The following is a 22097-nucleotide window of genomic DNA, read 5'->3' on the forward strand; positions in this document are numbered from 1 at the left end:
TCTTCTCACTACCAAAAGGGTCACAGTTTGGACGATAAATTATATGGTTATCCCTACAAGGAACTGGTATTCTTTATCTCAGGGACTCCTGCAGTGCCTCTGAGCACCTAAAGGCTGAAACTCCTTAGTATGTTATGCTGACTCTGAGTCAAAAATCTATCCAGCATACCCACCACATGGTAATCACACCCAACTACTTCCAGTTCCCCAGAGGGGAGTTTTTGCTGAGCTTCTTCTCGACCCCCACCTTATAGGAAGACAAACTCCTCCACATACATCAAGATTGAACTCAACACTGCCTCCTCTGGGAGCCCTCCTTTCCCTCCACTCTGCCCAGACATCAACTAGCATGTGGGCCCTACTGCTTTTGCAACTCTTTCTTAGCCTCCTCTAATACACTGTAAGCTCAGTAAAGAATGGATTATAAAAGCAAAAATAAACAAGTAGGATTACATCAAACTAAAAAGGAGGACTACATTAAACTAAAATGCTTCTGCACAGCAAAGGAAACCATCAACAATACAAAAAGACAACCTACTGAATGGTAGAGAGAAAAAGAAAGAAAGTGAAGTTGCTCAGTCACGTCCGACTCTTAGCGACCCCGGGGACTGTAGCCTTCCAGGCTCCTCCATCCATGGGATTCTCCAGGCAAGAATACTGGAGTGGGTTGCCATTTCCTTCTCCAGGGGATCTTTGTGATCCAGGGATCGAACCTGGGTCTCCTGCATTACAGGTAGACACTTAACCCTCTGAGGCACCAGGGATGAAAACATTTTACTGAATGGTAGAAGATACTTGCAAATGATAAATCTGATAAGGAGTGAATACCTAAAATATATAAAAAATACCCACACAACTCAACAACAACAAAGTCTGATTTAAAAATGGGCAGAGGAGCTGAACAGACATTCTTCCAGAAGACAGATAGTCAACAGACACATGAAAAGATGTTCAGATCACTAATTATTAGAGAAATGCAAATCAAAACCACAATAAGATATTACCTCTTGCCTGTTAGAATGACTATTATCAAAAAGAAAGAAAGAACAAGTATTGGAGAAGATGTGGAGAAAAGAGAACCCTCTTACATCCCTTGGTGGGAATGGAAATTGGTACAGTCACTATGAAAAACAGTGTGGAGATTCCTCAAAAAATTAGAAGTATAATACCATATGATGCAGTTATCCAACTCTGGGGTGTTTATCCAAAGAATAAAAAGACACTAATTTTAAAAGATATATGTACCTCTATGTTCAATACAACATTATTTACATAGCAAGATATGAAAACAATCCAAGTGCCCATCAACAGATGACTGGATAAAGAAGATGTAGTATCAGACACAATGGAATACTCAGTTCAGTTCACTTCAGTCGCTCAGTCGTGTCCGACTCTTTGTGACCCCATGAATCGCAGCACGCCAGGCCTCCCTGTCCATCACCAACTCCCGGAGTTCACTCAGACTCACGTCCATAGAGTCAGTGATGCCATCCAGCCATCTCATCTTCTGTCGTCCCCTTCTCCTCCTGCCCCCAATCCCTCCCAGCATCAGGGTCTTTTCCAGTGAGTCAACTCTTCACATGAGGTGGCCAAAGTATTGGAGTTTCTCAGCTTTAGCATCATTCCTTCCAAAGAAATCCCAGGGCTGATTTCCTTCAGAATGGACTAGCTGGATCTCCTTGCAGTCCAAGGGACTCTCAAGAGTCTTCTCCAACACCACAGTTCAAAAGCATCAATTCTTCCGCACTCAGCTTTGTTCACAGTCCAACTCTCGCATCCATACATGACCACGGGAAAAACCATAGCCTTGACTAGACGGACCTTTGCTGGCAAAGTAATGTCTCTGCTTTTGAATATGCTATCTAGGTTGGTCATAACTTTCCTTCCAAGGAGTTAAGCATCTTTTAATTTCATGGCTGCAGTCACCATCTGTAGTGATTTTGGAGCCCAGAAAAATAAAGTCTGACACTGTTTCCAATGTTTCCCCATCTATTTCCCATGAAGTGATGGGACCAGATGCCATGATCTTCGTTTTCTGAATGTTGAGCTTTAAGCCAACTTTTTCACTCTCCACTTTCACTTTCATCAGGAGGCTTTTTAAGTTCCTCTTCACTTTCTGCCATAAGGGTGGTGTCATCTGCATATCTAAGGTTATTGATATTTCTCCCAGCAATCTTGATTCCAGCTTGTGCTTCTTCCAGCCCAGCGTTTCTCATGATGTACTCTGCATGTAAGTTAAATAAGCAGGTGACAATATACCACCTTGACGTACTCCTTTTCCTATTTGGAACCAGTCTGTTGTTCCGTGTCCAGTTCTAACTTTTGCTTCCTGGCCTGCATACAGGTTTCTCAAGAGGCAGGTCAGGTGGTCTGGTATTCCCATCTCTTTCAGAATTTTCCTACTCAGCTATAAAAAAGATGAAATTTTGTCATTTACAACTTGGATGGACCTTTGAGTGTATTATTCTAAGTGGAGTAAGCCAGAGAAAGACAAATATATGATTTCACTTATTGTGGAATTAAAGTAATGGTTACCAGAGGGGAAGGAGTAGGGAGGAGGGTGAAATGGATGAGAGAGATCAACAGTATGGTGATAGATGGAAACTAAAAGTTTGGTAGTGAGCATGCTGTAGAAATATACTGTTGTACACATGAAACTTACATAATATTATAAACCAATGTTGTCTCAATTTTTAAAAAATGGTGTTTACCTTATTCATCTTTTTATCCCTTAGTACGTATTTAACAACTCAACAATATGTTTGTTGAATTAAATTGAACACAGAAGTACATGATGATTTGCTTATAAGGTATTTGCTGAATTATCTTTCATCACAGTAACAAGAAAACAATGGGCTCTCCCTGGTGTAAGGGACAGGGTACATCAGTAATAAGCAGTCGTCTAGCTTCAGTGGTGATCATTTCAAGCCAGAAGGGATCCAACTAGAAAAACAGTGTCTCTCTCTTCTTCCCCAAAGAGACAGGCTCCACCTGGATTTATTTTGCTTTATGTTCCTCACTCTCTCCCACGATTACAATGCAAAAACCTCCACACCATAACCATTATTTTCTCTTTCCAAATCCTGGTTTCCCTCTTCTCTAATTATCCCCAACAGACGTGTCTCCATCACAAAGAACAGAGCAAGAAAGGCAAGGACTTATAACTCCAGATAGACTGTGGTCAAATAAGGAAGAACTTGACTGCCATTCTGAAGCAACTGTGGAACAGACTCAAAAGGAATTTCTGGTAAAATGTCAAGGGGGGAGAATTCAAGCCTGGGGAAAGGATAACATGACCTCATGCTAGGACAATGAACCTTCAAGTTAACTACACCTTGAACTAAACACTCCCTCAATCAGAAGTAGTCAGCGCCTGGCGCTCCAACACCAAACAATGAAAAAGAGCCTATGAGATGAGAGTCGTAAGCATCATCATTAGAAGGAAAAGGAGGAAAGGCATGCTCCCTGAAAGCTTTCTTCTACCCAGGAAATAGAGCACAGGCAACTAGGCAGTATCAACAGAAACAAACGGGATTACAATGTTTCGATTTACCAGCACAGTGCTGCTCAAGCTTTGTATCTCCATCTAGCATGTTCCAGTAGTTGTTGGTAATACAGAGGCAGGAATAGAATGGAGGTGAAAAACACGTGGGCTCTGGAAACAGACTGCCTGAAAATATCCTAGTCCCTGTACTTAACGAGCTGTGTGACCTTGGGCAAATTACCTAATGTCCCTGTGCCTCAGTTTTCAAATCTGGAAAATGAAGCTAACAAATAAGATAATGGTACCAGGAAAACTCTCAGGGATGCTCTTTACAAAAAGTCATTTCTAAGGCACAGTATAGCTTGGCACCTGATTTAAATGCTCTATGTGTTTTACAAATAAAACTATTAAGATCCAATACTCACTCAAGAGCAGCTTATACACAACCCTGTGCTTCAAAACTGCTCCTGGTATTGCCATCATAAATCTCAAAGACCCTTTTATTTTATGTTGACTCCTAGAAATTTGACTTGTCGACCAACAAATTCTTTTAACTGAAGGATAAATAACCAATAAACATTGGTTTATTGAAATGAATAAGTCTAAAAGCCAGAGGTCACTCTGACATGGTGAAATACAAACCAAAGGTTTGACACAGTTAAATCAAACCAGTCATCACCAGAATAAATGAATAAGGTAAGCATTATTTATTGAGCAGCCACTGTGGTCACTTTCCTAGCTGTAGTAAATATTTGATGGGAAGGCATAAATTGTGACAGGGATGTAACCAGTCTTGGCTTCTGCCACACGACTGAACAAATGGCATCAACTTAGTACATTCACTCTGGCTTCTTCTGGTCCTCAGTTTTGAAGGCTCAGAAATTTGGTTTTGTCACCACATTCATTTATTCAACAGTTACTTGACAAGCACCTACTTTGCGCCAGATCCTACAAGAGGAAATGTGGAGAAAGTGGATAACACATCATTACAATCCCTGCCCAAAGTTGCAAAGTTGACAATTTGGCAGAGAAGACATATTAAAAACCCAAATGTGTACTACAAAAATACCTGATTGTCAATAACCTAATTTACAATGAGAAGAGCTTCAAGTAGACTAGAATTTTTGTTCCTACAGACCAACTCATCTCTTGGCAATCATGACTACATAAAATTCAAGCACGGGAGTATGTTGTTGTGTGAATGGGATCCAGGCACCATATTGATAAAAACCCCAGAATGTTTAGGGTTATGAATTACCTATTCTCCCATTCTTGCCCCTTTTCTCCAGAAGTCTAAAGTCCACTTTTCAAATTTCTCCTTCTTCTACTACAATCCCATACATTATCTTGTCTCACCAAGTTTCTTCACCTATCACCCTGATTGACATTTTCCATGTTCTAAAACTTCCTCCATCATATACCTATAGAGATAGTGCCACTTATTTCAGAGGCAGCCACATATACTCAATCTTTGTAGAGTTCACCAGTTTAACCTTAGAGGGTAGCATGATATCTGTTACTTTCACATTAGGGGTTGGTGTGGTGGGGCAGAAGGGCCACTTAGGACCATTGTGCCCTGAAACTGCTGCTTCATAAATCCTCAAAGTAGTTCTCATTTAACCTGCAAAATCACCCCATCAGGCCCAAAAGTTAACTTTATATGAATCATTGAGCATATTACACACTGGAAAATGCTAGGCATTATACAAAGGTCAAAATTAAAGCAAGAACTTGGCAGGTTCATAGTCCAAGTTCAGGAGTTATTTTCTGTTGGTCGTTCTATGAACTATGAGCAGTACTTGAGATAATAGTAGAAAAAGTGTATGCATATGAAAAGTTTCAACCAACACTCAGATCAGCAGTAAATGAATACCTGAGTCAATACAGAAGTGAAATAGTTCATGTTATTTAATAATAATAATAATAAAAAAAAACACCATCTATGGTAAATAAAGACAAGTTTCATCCCTACCATGGAGAATGTATATCTGAAGCACAGGAAAGCACAGGGCTTTTGTTGATAATTAAACATAGATGGAAACCATTTTTGTACTTCAATTGAACTTTATTTGATGGAAAAAGATAATTTCACATCTGAGGTGATGGGGGCCTCGGTAGGTCATGTGTACCACATGTGCCAGTTAGTCATAGTGTCAGGCCTTTAGTTGTGTCGACAATCCCGAGACCTGGTCTTTATCCTGGGAGCCATAATTAGGGCTCTCTTTCCCATAGCTAAAATTAACGTAGCTCCCAGCGTTTCAGAGGATCCACATAATCCCAGGTTCCATCCACTCAACCCTGCTTTACAAACTGGAATAAAAGGCAATAGAGGAACTTGCCACTGAATTTTCATGGAGAAAGATGAAATGCTTAATATTTAAAAAAAAAAATTTAATGTGATGAAACAGCAACTTGAATACAGTCTATGGAGAAAATGTAATTACAGAGGGTAATTACTTAAAATGCTCAGTGGATGAACTTTTAAAATAGGCCCCCAAGTTCCAAAAGAAATATTCTGTGTGTTTCTTCTTCATAGACACATTTCCAGGAGTCAACACAAGGCCTGGAAGTTATGAGGTGTTCTTTAACTCTTTTCTGAAAACATAAATGAATAAATATATTCCTCTGGATCACTAACCATGAATTTTTCATCCAGGAAAAATAATAGTTATTTAAAGACAAAAATTATTCCAGTATACATCACATAAAAGAATAAAACCTTGTTTTTCACCTTGAAAGATGAATTAACTTTCACCACTAAAAACAGGCTCAATGGACATGAGTTTGAGCAGACCCTGGGAGATAGATAGTGAAGGACAGGGAAGCCTGGCATGCTGCAGTTCATGGGGTTGCAAAGAGTCGGACATGACTTAGCAACTAAACAACAATTAAAAACAGACAATTAATGGGAAAAAAATAAGTTTTCATAAAGGTGACTGTCACAGATGGCATTAATTCTAAACAATTTTGTGCAATAAATATATAAAAATCTTGGTATAATTACCTATATGCATGCAGTAGCAATGACTGAATGTGAAAGATGTTTTATTAGGAAATAGACTCATAAAAATGACTATATATGAAAGAATATTCATAAGAGACTAAAAATACTTTCTGGGAATCTGTAATAAACAGACGATGGACAAAAGTTCCATAATTTGGGCTGTAATAAAACCTTTCAAAAGCAGGTGTTTGTCAATACTCGATAGCCAAACCTGTCAATAAGATCTTCCCCATCATCATCATTTGTATCACATCACTAAGACATTACTTCCCTGAGACCAATTCTGTAATTCTAGGAAGACTGGGATGCTGACTTTACCATAAACATTTGCTATAAAGATGCCTTGTCCCCTTGTAATTCCTGCATGGAATGCTCACACTCATGCATGTTCACACTGTTGTTTTATCACTACCGTGAACTGATCTGGTTTGTTTACGGTAACTCACCAAGCACAATGACCACGGTCTTCAGAAGACTCATCATGGTGTCCCGATTCCGTCGGGGTCCAGAACTATGCCGAGACATCCTCATAGTCCTCTGGCGAACATAGCCAAAGATATGAGCGTACAGAACCACCATGACAACAAAGGTCACCAAGTTGAAAATGGCCCAGAAGACCAAGTAAGAGTCGCTGTAGAGGGGCGCCATGTTGGAGCAATTTTCAATATCACAGATGCAGTTCCAGCCCACACTGGGGATAGCCCCCATAACAATGGCCATGGTCCAGATGACCACAATCACCACCACCACTCGCCGATTGCTCATCCGCGTGTGGAGCTGCATACGGAAAACTGTAATGTGCCTCTCAATTGCAATGGCCAGGAGGTTGGCCACGGAAGCCGTCAGGCTGGTGTCAATGAGGCCCTGACGCAGGAGCCACGTGCTGACAGTCAGTCTCCGAGTATTGGGCCCTGTGTTGAACATTAGGTAGAAGTAGGCCAACCCAGCAAAGAAGTCCGCAGCAGCCAGATTCGCCATAAGGTAATAAATAGGAAAGTGGAAGCGGCGGTTGACATAGATCGCCACCATGACCAGGAGGTTGGCCAACATGATGAAGATACAGACGGTGATTCCAAGCCCCATCACCAGCTTGCTGACTGTGTTCCATTCTGTGGCAAGATACTTTCCACTCCGGTTATAAAAGAAGGCGATGGACTCATTGTAGAAGCACTGCGGCTCATTCATGGCTGTGAACTAAAAGAGAAAGGAAGAAAGATGAGAAAAAGCGAAAAACCACAGATCCAAATCTAAAGATGTATAGATAAAGCAAGGCTTCTATGGTAAATGTGGCCCCCAAAAAGCCATAAGCAAAGAATCTGAAAATCTGACTCTGTGTAATGTTCTATGATTATGCTGAAACCCCAAGATTTCTTACAGTTTTACTGTCCTCAAGATTAAAGAGAGTTGGAGTTAAATAAATGACAAGGTCTGTGCTTGGTGGTTGCACATCATTGAAGTCTACTAGAAAAGCCACACGACCCAGAAATCGTGCTTAAAATACATGAGACAGATGAGAATTTTGCAAGAGTGTTGCAACTGGAATATTTATCATAGTGCAGTCTATTTTGACCTGTTATTTAGGGAATCTGTAAACACAGTTGGTTTACAGATAGGGTATTATTGCCCTATTACTCTGCATTTCTGTTCTCACATAGCATGTTCAATCTGTGTCAGGCATCTTGTAACGTCAAGTCCCCACAGGAACTATCAGTGCCAACACTTCAAAGAGGTCACTATGCATCAAAGCTTCTTTGCCCAAAGCCAGCGTTTGCTGTTCAACATTCCTGTGGTCAGCACTGTCTATCCCCACAACTACTTACCCCAGAATAGCACTCATCAATGCATCTATGTTTGAGAACTTTTTTCTTTTTGGAGGACATAAGAAATACATTACCTAGTGTAACCTTCAAAGAGCAGTTGCTATTTGGACACTTTTCTAAAGTATATCTTTTAAAATGATAATGAGTGATTCAGTTCAGTTCAGTTGCTCAGTTGTGTCTGACTCTTTGTGACCCCATGAACCACAACACGCCAGGCCTCCCTGTCCATCACCAACTCCTGGAGTCCACCCAAACCCATGCCATTGTGTCGTTGATGCCATCCAACCATCTCATCCTCCGTCATCCCCTTCTCCTCCTGCGCTCAATCTTTCCCACCATCAGGGTCTTTTCAAATGAGTCAGGTCTTCGCATCAGGTGGCCAAAGTATTGGAGTTTCAGCTTCAACATCAGTCCTTCCAATGAACACCCAGGACTGATGTCCTAATGTTTGATTATGTGTTTTCTTATTTTTAACATCCTCAATTGGAATATATTTCCTTATTAACTACTTCAACTCTTAATTGAATCCAAAAAGGATTGAGGAGGTTTATAACAGAATGATATAGGCAGTCAATAAAACTATTACAATAAAATTAGAGAGTAAGAAGTAACATGAAGGAGAAACTAGAAAATTACACACCAAATCAACTTACCTAAAGACTTAAGTGTACCTGTGACTCCTAAAATTGGAGAATAATTTTTGAAGACAGCTCACAACCAACCTTTTTATCTTGCAATGCATTTGATAAATAATCTAGCAAATACAAATTTTTTAAAGCAAATATAGTTTTAACCACTAGTTTTGATCAAATATTCTACTGAATATCTGTGGATTGTGCATAAATGTTTACCAATCACAGAAACCTCCAAAAAAGTGAGATTCTTCTTGAAGGGTTAGTCTCTTGACTTGTCCAGACATCTAGGGTCTCTTTCCTCATTTATACTCAATAGACTTTAGATCATGCTTCTATAATCATCACTTACTATGCTGTATAGTTATTTAGCACCTTGTTTCTTAAAAAGATGACACTCCACGGGGAGAGTGGGGACCTTGCCTTACACATCGTGGTATTTCATGTACCTTCCACAGAGAACCCTTCATTGGGGATCTGAGAATTTATGTTTCATTCCACTTCAAATCTTGCCATTACTCTGGGTAACTCATCTAATTTTCTAGCTTCTCAGTTTCTTGATCTCATCACTCATGCCCTTCTATTCCTATAACTCAGCTGCCCACTCCCCTGGTCACACCCTGAACTTTGTAATTGTTCAAAACCGTCTCCCTTTGGAAATAATCAATTGATACATTCAATATTCTTTACATTTGGATTACTCTTCCCATTCTTTCCAATTTATACATTCTAGTCCCTCACTTCCCATTCTTCCCAATTTCTCATTTGATCCCCAATACAGCAGTTTTTTGAAGCCATCTATTTCCTTAAGCATGCTACTTTTCCCCAGTGTATTACGTATCTTCCCCCTTTCTTTATCCATCTCAGGTTCCATAGTATATCATTTCAACCACTGTTTTTGCTAACACAGGAACATATTCTCTTCTTGAAGACTCTGAGGTCAGGTTTCCTTCAGAATTTAAACATTTTCTGGTTTTGTTTTTGCTTTTGGCCACCAAGATGTCGGATCTTAGTCCCCCAACCAAAGATGGAACCCCCACCCACTGCAGTGGAAGCAGAGAGTCTCAGTCACTGGATTGCCAGGGAAGTTCCCCCGAATTTGCTGGTTTTAATCACAGTTATAGAGGACATAATCCTTATCTGATATAACAGCCCCATCAAAATTTGGGGCAGCACTCCATAATGATACACATTAATTTCTAAAATAAAACATGAATGTTGAGCTGTGTGCTTAGTCACTCAGCCATGTCCGACTCTTTGAGACCCCCTGGACTGTAGCCTGCAAGGCCTCTCTCCATGGAATTTTCCAGGCAAGAATATTGGACTGGGTTGCCATTTCTTACTCCAGGGGATCTTCCCAACACAGGGATCGAACCACATCTCTTGTGTCTCCTGCATTGGCAGGCGAATTCTTTACCACTTGTGCCACCTTAGAAGCCCTAAAATATGAGTATATACACTAAATTTGATAAATAAAGGTTATAAGTAGCCTCATATTGATTCATTCAGAGCAAATTTTGCCATTTATTTAAGAAAAAAAATCTTCCATTTTCAGACCTTCTTTTTTTTTATTTTTTATTTTTTACAGGCATGTGTGAAAGCGCCAGGGTTTGCAAGGGACAGGATGGACCCTCCAAACACAGGGAAAGGCTTTCGGCGATTCCTCTCCCTGCACTATCAATGACCAGGGCACAGGCAGCCCACGGTCACTTTCGAATGCAGGGGGCAGACCTTCTTGAATTTTACAATTTCAAATTAGGAAGCAAGACCTTTATCTTTTAATCGACTTGCTCCACTGTACTTCTGTAACCATTTCTTAGAATAACATCAGTCTTGGATGAATACAACTGGTTCCTGTAATGGTAAAGAACCCACCTGACATTGCAGGAAACAAGAGATGCGGGTTCAATTCCTGGGTCGGGAAGATCCCCTGGAGAAGGACATGGCAACCCACTCCAGTATTCTTGCCTGGAGAATCCCATGGACAGAGGAGCCTGGTGGACTCCTGGTGGTCCATGGGGTTGCAAAGAGTCAGACATGACTGAGCAACTGACACTACTCCATACTTATGCCAAAGCTTCTGAGAAATGTTAGAGGAAATCTGAAACGCCTGGCGGGCTTCCCAGATAGCTTAGTTGGTAAAGAATCCACCTGCAATGCAAGAGACCCCGGTTCAGTTCCTGGGTTGGGAAGATCCGCTGCAGAATGGATAGGCTACCCACTCCAGTATTCTTGGGCTTCCCTTGTGGCTCAGGTGGTAAAGAATCAGCCTCAGTTGAGACTTTAATGCCATAAGAAATCTGATTTTCTCCCTAATTATTATTCTGTGTCTTCTTCACAGTAACTATTTTAAACTTATCTATTATTCTCTTTTGAGTCCCACCTTCCATCTCTCCTCAGCAGTTGCCAAAAGGGGAAACTTACTGGAACTCTTACCTTTAAAATTACTACTCAAGAATCTCTCCTTCCTTCTCCTTCTGTTACAATGGAAAAGGCATACCCTTTGTCTCCAAGTGTTCTGAATCCCATCCATCCCTACTATTTCCAGAACCTTGTTCTACAAACTGCTTCCTTTCTCTTCTTCAGATCTTCAGTTCTCCCCCTCACTCATTCTTCTCTCCCATGAATCTTTCCTATCTATAATCAAGCTAGTTTAATCTCTACCAAAGACAGAAAGAAAGCCTTACAATAACTTCATGTTCACTTCCAGGTTTGATGATTCCTTCCCCTTCATGGCCAATTGCTCTCTTCTGTGTCTCACTGGACACACACTGGTTTCTCAATTACCTGTCATATGTCTTCTCCTCCTACCCCTCCATGAAAACCACTCTAGCCAATCCTTGAGTTTCACATAACTTCCCAAAGTCACACCAATCTGGTGGCTGGTCCAGTGGAAACTTTTCAGTCCTCACCACACTAACCCCTCAGAGCATTAGACACATGACTGGAAGCCTCTTTTTAATAAAATCCTCTTTCTTTGACTCTCGTGACATCATATTCTCCTGGGCGCTGATCTCTTTCTTGGGCTGGTCCTCCACAGTCATTTCCAAGACTCCCAATCCTCTGTGCAATGTTACTATTTCTACCCTACATTCTCCTTTAACACACTTGTACTAATTTTTCAAAAATGTCCTCCAAGATTTCAGTTATGTTATATATCTCAAATATTCCCACACCCAGTCATTCAGTCGTGTCCAACTCTTTGTGACGCCAAGGACTGGAGCCTGCCAGGCTCCTCTATCCATGGCGTTTTCAGGCAGGAATACTGGAATGGGCTGCCATTTCCTTCTCCAGGGGATATCCTGACCCAGGGATCAAACCAACATTTCCTGCATCTCCTGGATTGGCAGGCTGATTCTTTACCCCTCACCCACCTGAGGAGCCCAAATATTCCCATACCTATACATTTAACCCCTATTTCTTTCCTGTGCTTTAAGCAAATATCAAATTGTCCACCATTATCTCTGACTATCACATACTCTCTGTGTTCAAAACCAAGCTCAGACTTAAAATCTTCCCCAGCTTGTTCCTCCTGTGGTCTCTATTGCCAAGGCTGCTGCTGCTGCTAAGTCGCTTCAGTCGTGTCCTACTCTGTGCAACCCCATAGACGGCAGCCCGCCAGGCTCCGCAGTCCCTGGGATTCTCCAGGCAAGAACACTGGAGTGGGTTGCCATTTCCTTCTCCAATGCATGCATGCATGCTAAGTCACTTCAGTCGTGTCTGACTCTGTGCGACCCTATGCTAGAGACCTCTAGCTTTCCAGTGGCCTGAGTGCTAAACCTGGGAAATTCCTTTTTCTCTCATCCTCATCATTCAATCAGTAACCACATCCTATAAATTCTTCCCCAGTATCTGTTCTCTTGCCTGGAGAATCCCAGGGACGAGGAGCCTGGTGGGTTGCCATCTATGGGGTCGCACAGAGTCGGACACGACTGAAGCAACTTAGCAGCAGCAGCAGCAGCAGCAGCAGTGTCTGTTCAACCTGTTTACTATTCCACCCTCACAGCCACCAGCAATACTACTGTGCCGGTTTCCCAGGTGTTCTTTCTCCCTAGCACTAATCTCTTCTCTAGTGATCTTTCTAAAAGACAAAATTGCTCACACTGTTCCTCTGCTGAAAGTGTTTCAGTGGCTTACAAGAGCACATAAGTTAAAGATCTAAACTCTTCAACCATTTTATCAGACCTCTCGCCTCAACTCAAGTTATTAATGACTTCAAGCTCTCTGCTTCACCTGTTTAACGTACTGTAATCTCTTTCACCTCTGGTTCTCAGCATCACTGAGAACGGAAGTTTTCTGCATCAGCATCCAGAGCGCTTTTAAAACACAGCTTGATGGCCACATCCCAAGAATTTCTGATTTAGCAGAGCTGAGATGGGACCCAAGTGATACTGATGCTGCTAGTCTAAGGACCACTCTGTGAGTACCACTGGCCTAGAACAATCTTTCCCCCAGTTTCACCTTATACTCATTCTTCATGTACCAGTTGAATACTATTCTTTCTAGTTGTTCTCCCAAGATCTTCCCACATCTCGGCAAGGTGCTTCCTCCACAGTTCCCTGCATTACACCTATAACAACACACAATGTACAATAACTGCTTATCTATTGACATCTCCCCACACTGGACTAAATATCATGAGGGCAGAGGGTCTAGCTTTCTTGTTAATTGTTGTATAGCATCCAACTATCATACTAGATGCTAAATACATATTGATTGCTTTAATAAACTAAAGCTAATTTCAAAAATGTTTACATTTCAAGAATTTCTGCAAAGGATATTTTTTAAAATGTAAATATAAATGTTGTATTTCACAGCATTCACATTTCTGAATGCCAACTGCCAACAAAGTCAAGCAGTGTTATATACAGCTTCATTGCTTTTCCCACATAGAAAAACTGTATCATTAATAATTACAATATAAAGTATAAATTGTCTTTTTAAGCCACAGTACACTAAGATAAATAAAACTGACAAATTTCCTCTAAAGGCATCCAGTGTTTACTTAGCAATGGCATGTGACCTGGTTTTATGCCATCTCTTATCTCTTATAAAAACTGAGTAGTGATATCATAAAAAGCATACCATATTTAATGACATAAGTTACATGATTTGTTTGAACCTTGGTTTTATCATCTGTTAAATCAGAAAATTGGACTAGATTATACATAAGGTCTATTTCAGATTTTAAATTCGATTCCAAGAATATTCTGGATAAGAATTCAATATTTAATAAAATCACCAGCTAAATATTAAGGCAATAGAAAATATACCAGGAATTAAAAATAACAAAGGTCAATAACTCCTGTGGAGAAGGAGATGACAACCCACTCCAGTACTCTTGCCTGGAGAATCTCATGAACAGAAGAGCCTGGAGGGCTACAATACATAGGGTCGTAAAGAACTGGATATGACTGAAGCAGCTTAGCAAGATAATGCCAGAGGAAAAAATTGGAATTTTAGCTAGATTTAGTACAATAGAACTGAATTGAAAGAAGCATTAAATCTTTTCTCCTATCATCTACAAAAATCAGCAGATCTAGAGAATAAGCAAAAGAGACTTTGGTAGCATCTTCAATGGTATTCAGAAAGGTAGTGTGAAAGTACTTCTTTACTTTTTCAGGACCTGATGGATTTAAGCAGAAATGCACATCAAGCTCTGGGAGTATCCAATTCAACTATGCCTGGGTGGACTATAAGCCATTAAGGTAGTCATGGTTACAAGGATAAAGCAAACAGGAAAAAAATTAGCAAACACAATGGGGAGAAAGCAACTCAGAGGAGATGGCCATATGACACAGAATGCCTCCCCTTGAAGCAGATATATGAAAAAAAAAAAAAAAGGTGGGGGGTGGTGGGCAGAGGGAGAAGGCGTTAAATGCCAGGATTTGTATTTCTAATTTGTATTCTCAAAGTGCTTTGTTAGGATACAAGCACTGAAAATAGAGAAAGTCATTGTAAAGACAGAAAATAAATATTCCAGAAAAAACTCCATAGAAATTATATTAGCTTCCTATTACTAACATAACAAATTGCCACAAATTTAGTAGCTTCAAGAGACAAATTTATTATCTTATAGTCCTGGAGGTCAGAAAGTCCAAAGTGGGTCTCACTGGGCTAAATCAAGGTGTTGGCAGGACTGTGTTCCTTTCCAGAGGCTCTAGAGAATTTTTTCGTGTCTTTTCCAATTTGGAGAGATGGCCCACATTCCTTGTCTCCTGGCCCCATTCCAGCTTCAAAGCCAATAATGACCAATCAAGTCAAGCCCTTTTCACACTGACATTATTCTAACACTGACACTTCTTTCTCGATCTTCCACATTTAAAGATTCTTGTCCACTCAGATAGCCTAGGATAATCTCCCCAACACAAAATATGGAACTTCATCACATATGAAAAGTCCCCTTTGCCATGTAAAGTAGCATATTCACTGGTTCCGGGATTAAGTACACAGTGAACATCATCAGAACTCCATCAGTGTGGCCACCAAAGGAATGAAAAGCCATTTCTGAATTAAAAGCAGTAATGCAGGCACTGAAATGAAGTATAAAAATTTCAGAAAACTGAAATGACAAGCAGAAAACATACTTAGGAAAGTTACTCAGTGCTCAGAGAAGATCTGAGATAAGATAAAAGGAAAGAAGGCACATACAGGAAAAAATTCCTAACGTAACTACTCTTCCAGCTAAGACTAGGACAAAGCTCAAGTAACACAGCTTGACGTATATGAAAAGTTACTGCTTAAAAAGAAAGACCTCAAGTTACTGATGCAAGTTTACATAAACTACAAAGGAATTAATTAAAATCAACTAAAATTCAGATATAGCTAGGTTAGATTTTGGAATTTCAGGGTTAAAATTCTAAATTCTAAAAATATAAAAAGTAAACAAAAAGCAAACAAATACTGAGAGAAAGAGAGAAAATACAGTATTTCCAAACCTCAGCTGTAGAATTTCAAAGGACAGAATACAACCAATCAAAATCTCCATTATTTCAACTGTACTTCAATTTGGAAAAAAAGTCTCCATTACATGGAGACAGTGTTTGAGATACATAAAATTCTATAACCACCTATACTTAAATTCTCATAAGGGGATAATAAAGAACAGTCCCGAGGTGTGGGAGCTCAGAACGATCAACATACACATTTCCTTCCTAAAGAAAATATAAATGCAAGTAAGCCATGAAAAAAGTAAAAATAAAAACCACAATAGAATAAAAAGACTAGCAGCGAGCATTGAAAATATACAAAAGATAACTGAGTCTAAGTAACTGTTCTTCATATGGTTATAAAACAAAGCAAACATCAAAAATGACTTGAATGTGTATTTATTGTAAAAACAATAATAATCTGGAATTAAAATCATTGTATTGGTAATAAAAGAGAAAACATTTAACACTAAAATGTCAATAAATATACATGTATATACAGTGGGCACATAAGAAAGATTGTGGTTCATAATGAGTGTTTTCATAATAAAAATGACAGCACTGCCCCCAAAATCCTTGCATTGATAAGACTTAAAAATGGGGCAAGAGAAGTATGTAAATATCTGTTTTATTACTTAGGCACAAATCAAAGCATACTATTTAAGTTGTAACAATAATTTTCAAAAATAAGTTTAAACATGATTCAAAAACCACCAAATTGAGTAGTTAACATACTAAAAATAAGATGACTACTTTTCATATTACTGGAGAAAACAGAGAAAAATACGGGGGAGGGGGAACAAACTATGTGAAGAATGACAATTTTGTGAAATTTAAATATTTGTGAAATTTATACAGATAAAACTATAAATGATTTCCCTTTCTTCTTTTGAAAAGTAATGTGTTGCAAGAATTTAGGGGAAAACAAGAATATAATCAAACAAAACTCAAATACTTTTTAAAGTCCATTATTCCAAAATCTCAATCACTATAATTAGAAATTCTCTGTAGTGAGTTACAGAATTCCACCCTGCCCAAGAAACAAAGACATAAATAAAACAGAGTGATTCCAAAAATAAACTGCCCTCAACGCTAAAAAGAGAAGTCCACATTCATGCCCTTTTCACATCTACCAATTACATCATAGGATGATGGGGCTGGGGGAGGAGGCCTCACTGGCTACTCTACAGAACAGATGTTCCAAATCTCAGAAATTTACCTCACCTTATCATGTGATCTCAAAAGAAGTCATAACAAATCTGCCAAGCCTGAACTCTAAAGAGGCACAGAGGGTGTTCATCTTCATTACATACTTCATTTGTTCATTGGCACATTCACAGACATTACTGGAACGCCAGGTACAGGCAAGGCACTGCACTGAGCTATGCCTTCCAGGGGTACCAAAACGATACACCTGGGTGCCTGCTGGGGGGCCACTCCCGTTCCATCCAGTGTGGTCTTTAATCTCTTGAAAGACAGCTACATCTTCATTAGCCAAGTGAAGGGAATGCTTAGCTCGCAGACTTACCAGCTCACAGACCAGTAATTAAGTCTATATGATTTAGTAAGTATTTAGATAAGAATGTAAATATGCACTCTGACAGACTAAAAGGAGATTTTAATCTATGCAGAATAAAGGACCAGTAATAAGACCTAAATCAAGCCAGTTTGGGTTCCCACTTCTGCTAAAGTAAAACAATGGAGTGGGTGAGGACTTCTTCCTGATTCTGATGCTCACCAGCTAATCTGGTCTACAGTAAGTCTCACAACATCTCTAAGTGTCGATTTCTCATTTGTAAAATAAGACATCTCTAGTGAAAGTGTTAGTTGCTCTGTCGTGTCCTACTCTTTGCGACTGCATGGACTGTAGCCCACCAGGCTCCTCTGTTCATGGGATTCTCCAGGCAAGAATACTGGAAGGGGTAGCCGTTTCTTTCTCCAGGGGATCTTCCCAACCCAGGGATCAAACCCAGTTTTCCCACATTGCAGGTGGATTCCTTACTGTCTGAGCCACCAGGGAACCATGAATACTGGAGTGGGTAGCCTATCCCTACTCCAGGTATCATCCTGACCCAGGAATCAAACCAGGGTCTCCTGCATTGCAGGCAGATTCTTTACCAGCTGAGCTACCAGGGAATTCAATTCTAGTTCTTAAAGCTAAAATACTCAGACTTTCCACACATTTCCTACCTCATTCCCTTCTACCCACAAAAAAAGATTGAAAAGAGACAGCACAGAATTTAATAAACGTCATTAAGTCTCTAATTACAATAAAAATATTTCTCACACTTTTTAGAGCCTCAAATGAGAAACAATAAAAAGAAAAAAAGGAATGATCCACCACTAGAATCAGAAAACAGGCCACAAAATAATGCTGATGCAAACCAAAAATGTTTAAGTTAGAAAGTCATATTCCAAGTAGTTGAAGAACATGCAATTACTAGATCTTTTTAAAAGTTTATCTGAAAAAGTACATAAAATACTACTTCTTATATAGTAACAATGTATGCGAATATGATGTACCGACATATAAAAAAGAAAACTATGGAAAACAAACAGTAAATCAATGAAAACACTTGTGTATCTGTTATTCCCTGTTACAGGCTGCATGAGTGACATCATATTAGCTGAATTTTCAGAGAGAATTTTGAGTCAGGCCCAAGGGGAAGAAATGGAAAAAAACAAACAGACTAAAAACCAAACAAACACTAAGACATGCTAGAGAAAAATATAAGTAGTGTTTTAGATGTGCTGCTGAGCTCCAAGGGAACAGCAGACGGAGGTGACAGGATGCCCTGGTAGCAGACTGTCAACATTATGGAGACACGGCATTAAATATTACTGGGAAAAAGAAGATGAGCCCTTGGCCTTAACTGAGGCAGTGACTTAGAACTGAGATCAAGAGCCAAGCTAGGAGTCTTGAAGATCTCCCTATCGGTAAAAGAATGAACCAGAAAACATAATCTACACAGGGGCACTGGGGAAAACAAGTAAGTTTGTCTCATTTAGGCTCCTGGTTGGGAAATAAATAAATTAAAAGACTCCCTTCAGAAATTAAGACCCCAAGCCTATAAATCACACACAGATGGGATCTGAAGTTAGACCTGTTGCCAAGTGTGAGAAGCCACAGAAGGAGAAATTAACAAAAGCCACAGCCCTTTAGCTTGTGATATCTCCGCCCCACATCCATGTGCCTGGCACTAGCAAGCATCAGACCTCTCCAGAGGGCCAGACATCAATACAGCCACACAGGATTCTCTCTGGTCAGCTCCACTGATGAATTAATCACCCCAAAGAATAAAAACACCCAAGAAGGGTACCATGCGTGAGAATCAGCAGAACAGTACACAGTAGGATTGGATCCAAGAATTCAGACTAAAGACAAAACTGAACCGATGGAGTTTTTGCATTCTCCCTTCTCTACTTCAATTGGTTCCAGTTACATTTCCATTTCTATTCTTCCATGCTTATTTTTAATATTTGAACATGCATACTTGACATCTACAGGTAATCCTCTTCCCTAAGTAAGCACTCACTCCAATGCCTCCAGCTCCCTGTGATTCAGCATTACTTCCATTTGTTTTGAAACCTACCTAAAATTACTTGATATTACATTCTCAGTTTATTTGGTTATCTTTGTATGATGCCAGCATACCCATGTTACGAGCACAAAAGGAAGATTAAGAGTGAAATAAATTGTCAGCCAGTATTATTTGAGAACAAAAATAAAAAGTTCCTAAATAAAATAATTATCTATATTTATATATCTAGACCTACATAGGGAAAGAGAGAGATGTGACTAAACAGAGTTTATTCCAGAATGCAAATGTGATTTAACATTTTAAAAATCTGGTAATAGAAATCATGACATGAGCAAATTCAAGGAAAGAAAAAAGGCCAATGATCATCTCATTAGACACGCAAATATGTGTTTGGTAAATTTAAACAACTTTCACCATAATTTGCCAATCTAGGCTTAGAAGGAAACTTCCTTAACTTGGTAAAAGGTATATGTCATATTTGATGGAAATATTTGTCATATTTGATGGAAATTTGTCATATTTCATGGAAATATTAATATTCCCTTTTAAGAAACAAAACAAAGCTGATTTGATCACCAGTTGCCTTTAGCATGTATTAGTGATTATAGCCAAAACAGTAAGAAAAAAAAAGAACTGGAAAAGAAAAGCTTAACTCTCTATCACAAATGATTAATTATTTACATATAAAATACAAGATGATCTATAAACAAACTGTACTAACAAAGTTCAGCAAATTTGCTGAATTAAATATCAAGCCACATGAATTAACTGTGTTTATATACAAATATCAGAAAAAAATTTTAATTATTATTTCAAGGACAACACATAATAAAAAAAGGTTTATTGATTCTAGGAATAAGTCTAAATACTCAAAAGCTTACAAGGAAACCTAAATAATTAAGAGATAGCATTTAATGGGCAGAGAAAGATGTTAAGATGTCAGTTTTCCAAAACAGTAATACATAAATTCAGTGCAATAAAATGAAAATCCCAAAGGGTTTTTCATGAAGCTTGACAGACTCTCTGAATACTGCTGCAGAAGTACAAAAGAGCCAGAGTACACAAGATAACTTGGAAGTCAAAGAACTAGATGCCCTAAGGAAAACCATGCTTTATTTCAAAGTGATAGCAGGAAGACATGATATTGGCACAGAAAAGCGAACAACCAATGACGTAGAAAAGAACCAGAAATACACACTTTCATGGTAACTTGATATAAGAGACATGGCTTTACCTAATGGGGAAAACAGCATTAACTGTTCATCTGTGTGAAAAAATAAAAGTAAAACAAACTGTCTTTTCCCTATCATACACAGAAATCAATTTAAGTAAAGACGTGTAAAAAAGGAAATTAAAAAAATATATTTATAATTTGCAACTAGGGGGGGTTTTCTAAACAAGACCAAAACATTGACAAAATTCAAAACTTCCATGCAGCAAAAGACTTTCTAATCAATGAAAAGAAAATTTAAAGAATAGTAAAAATTTTGGCAGTGCACATAATAAAGGTTTAGTCCACAAATCAAAATAGAAAAGCCAAACAATCCCATAGCAAAATAGGCAAAGATGGGGACAGGCAATTCATAAAAAAGGAAAACTAAATGGCCAATCATCACATGAAAAGATAATTACTTTCCAGGGAATCAGAGAAAATTAAATAAAAACTGCAGTCAAATCCAATTAACCAATCATTCCATTGGGTGGTTAAAATTTAACAAGTCTGAAGCTATCAAGAGTTGATGAAGACTGCCATACAGTTATTTTGGGAATAAAATTTTAATACAACTGATTTGCAAAACAGTTTGGCAAAACCCTCTTAAATTAGATATATTCATACACATGATTGCATGATTCTAACGCTAGAAAACCTCAAACATGTGCCTGAGAGACATACAAGAATTTTCACTGCTCCTCTTTTCTAATATCAAAATATTAGAAGTAACATAAAATATTTCAAACGGAGAAAGGACAAATTGTGAAATAACCAGAAAGATAAGCTATAAAGCAGCCAAAATGAACAAAGTATAGCTTTACGTATGCTGATGACTAAAGCAACTTGCAAAGTATTCAAGCACTATGCCATTCTTAGAAATGTCCAAAAAAATTACAGAAATATACTATATATTGTTTAAACATTTCCCTGACATATGTATATATCACAAATATATGGGAGGAGATGATAAGTATGAATTTATCATGTGAGCCATGGGGGAGGTTAATAGACTTCGGAAGCAGTATAAGAGGCTCAACTTTATCTATAATGGCTCATTTGTTTGTTTATTAAAGCACAAAATATTTTCTTCAGTTCAGTTCAGTCGACAGTCATGTCCGACTCTTGGCAACCACATGGACTGCAGCACGCCAGGCCTCCCTGACCATAACCAACTCCGGACGTTGGTCAAACTCATGTCACTGAGTTGGTGATGCCATCCAACCATCTCATCTTCGGTCGTCCCCTTCTCCTCCTGCCTTCAATCTTTCCCAGCATCAGAGTCTTTTCAAATGAGTCAGCTCTTCACATCAGGTGGCCAAAGTATTGGAGTTTCAGCTTCAAAAGCAATGAATATTCAGGATTGATTTCTTTTAGGATGGACTGGTTGGATCTCCTTAGAGTCCAAGGGACTCTCAAGAGTCTTCTCCAACGCCACAGTTCAAAAGCATCAATTCTTTGGTGCTCAGCTTTCTT

The 22097-nt window shown here is 39.0% G+C and overlaps 1 protein-coding gene and 1 non-coding gene across 6 annotated transcripts in view; both read right to left on the bottom strand.

Moving 5' to 3' along the window:
- The window catches only part of LPAR1 (lysophosphatidic acid receptor 1), a 168141-nt gene that overhangs the window by 62014 nt on the left and 84030 nt on the right, over positions 1–22097 (bottom strand). For all 5 annotated transcript variants that reach the window (XM_027550499.1, XM_027550496.1, XM_027550498.1 and 2 more), the window contains exon 3: positions 6935–7682. In XM_027550499.1, the coding sequence (XP_027406300.1) occupies positions 6935–7682 (748 nt within the window). The remainder of the gene's footprint in view (positions 1–6934; positions 7683–22097) is intronic.
- Positions 10532–10664, bottom strand: LOC113897948. The gene has a single exon (XR_003512464.1). It is a non-coding gene; the product is annotated as a small nucleolar RNA SNORA71 (small nucleolar RNA).

Source organism: Bos indicus x Bos taurus, chromosome 8 (genome assembly GCF_003369695.1).
Source record: "Bos indicus x Bos taurus breed Angus x Brahman F1 hybrid chromosome 8, Bos_hybrid_MaternalHap_v2.0, whole genome shotgun sequence".
Taxonomy (NCBI): domain Eukaryota; kingdom Metazoa; phylum Chordata; class Mammalia; order Artiodactyla; family Bovidae; genus Bos; species Bos indicus x Bos taurus.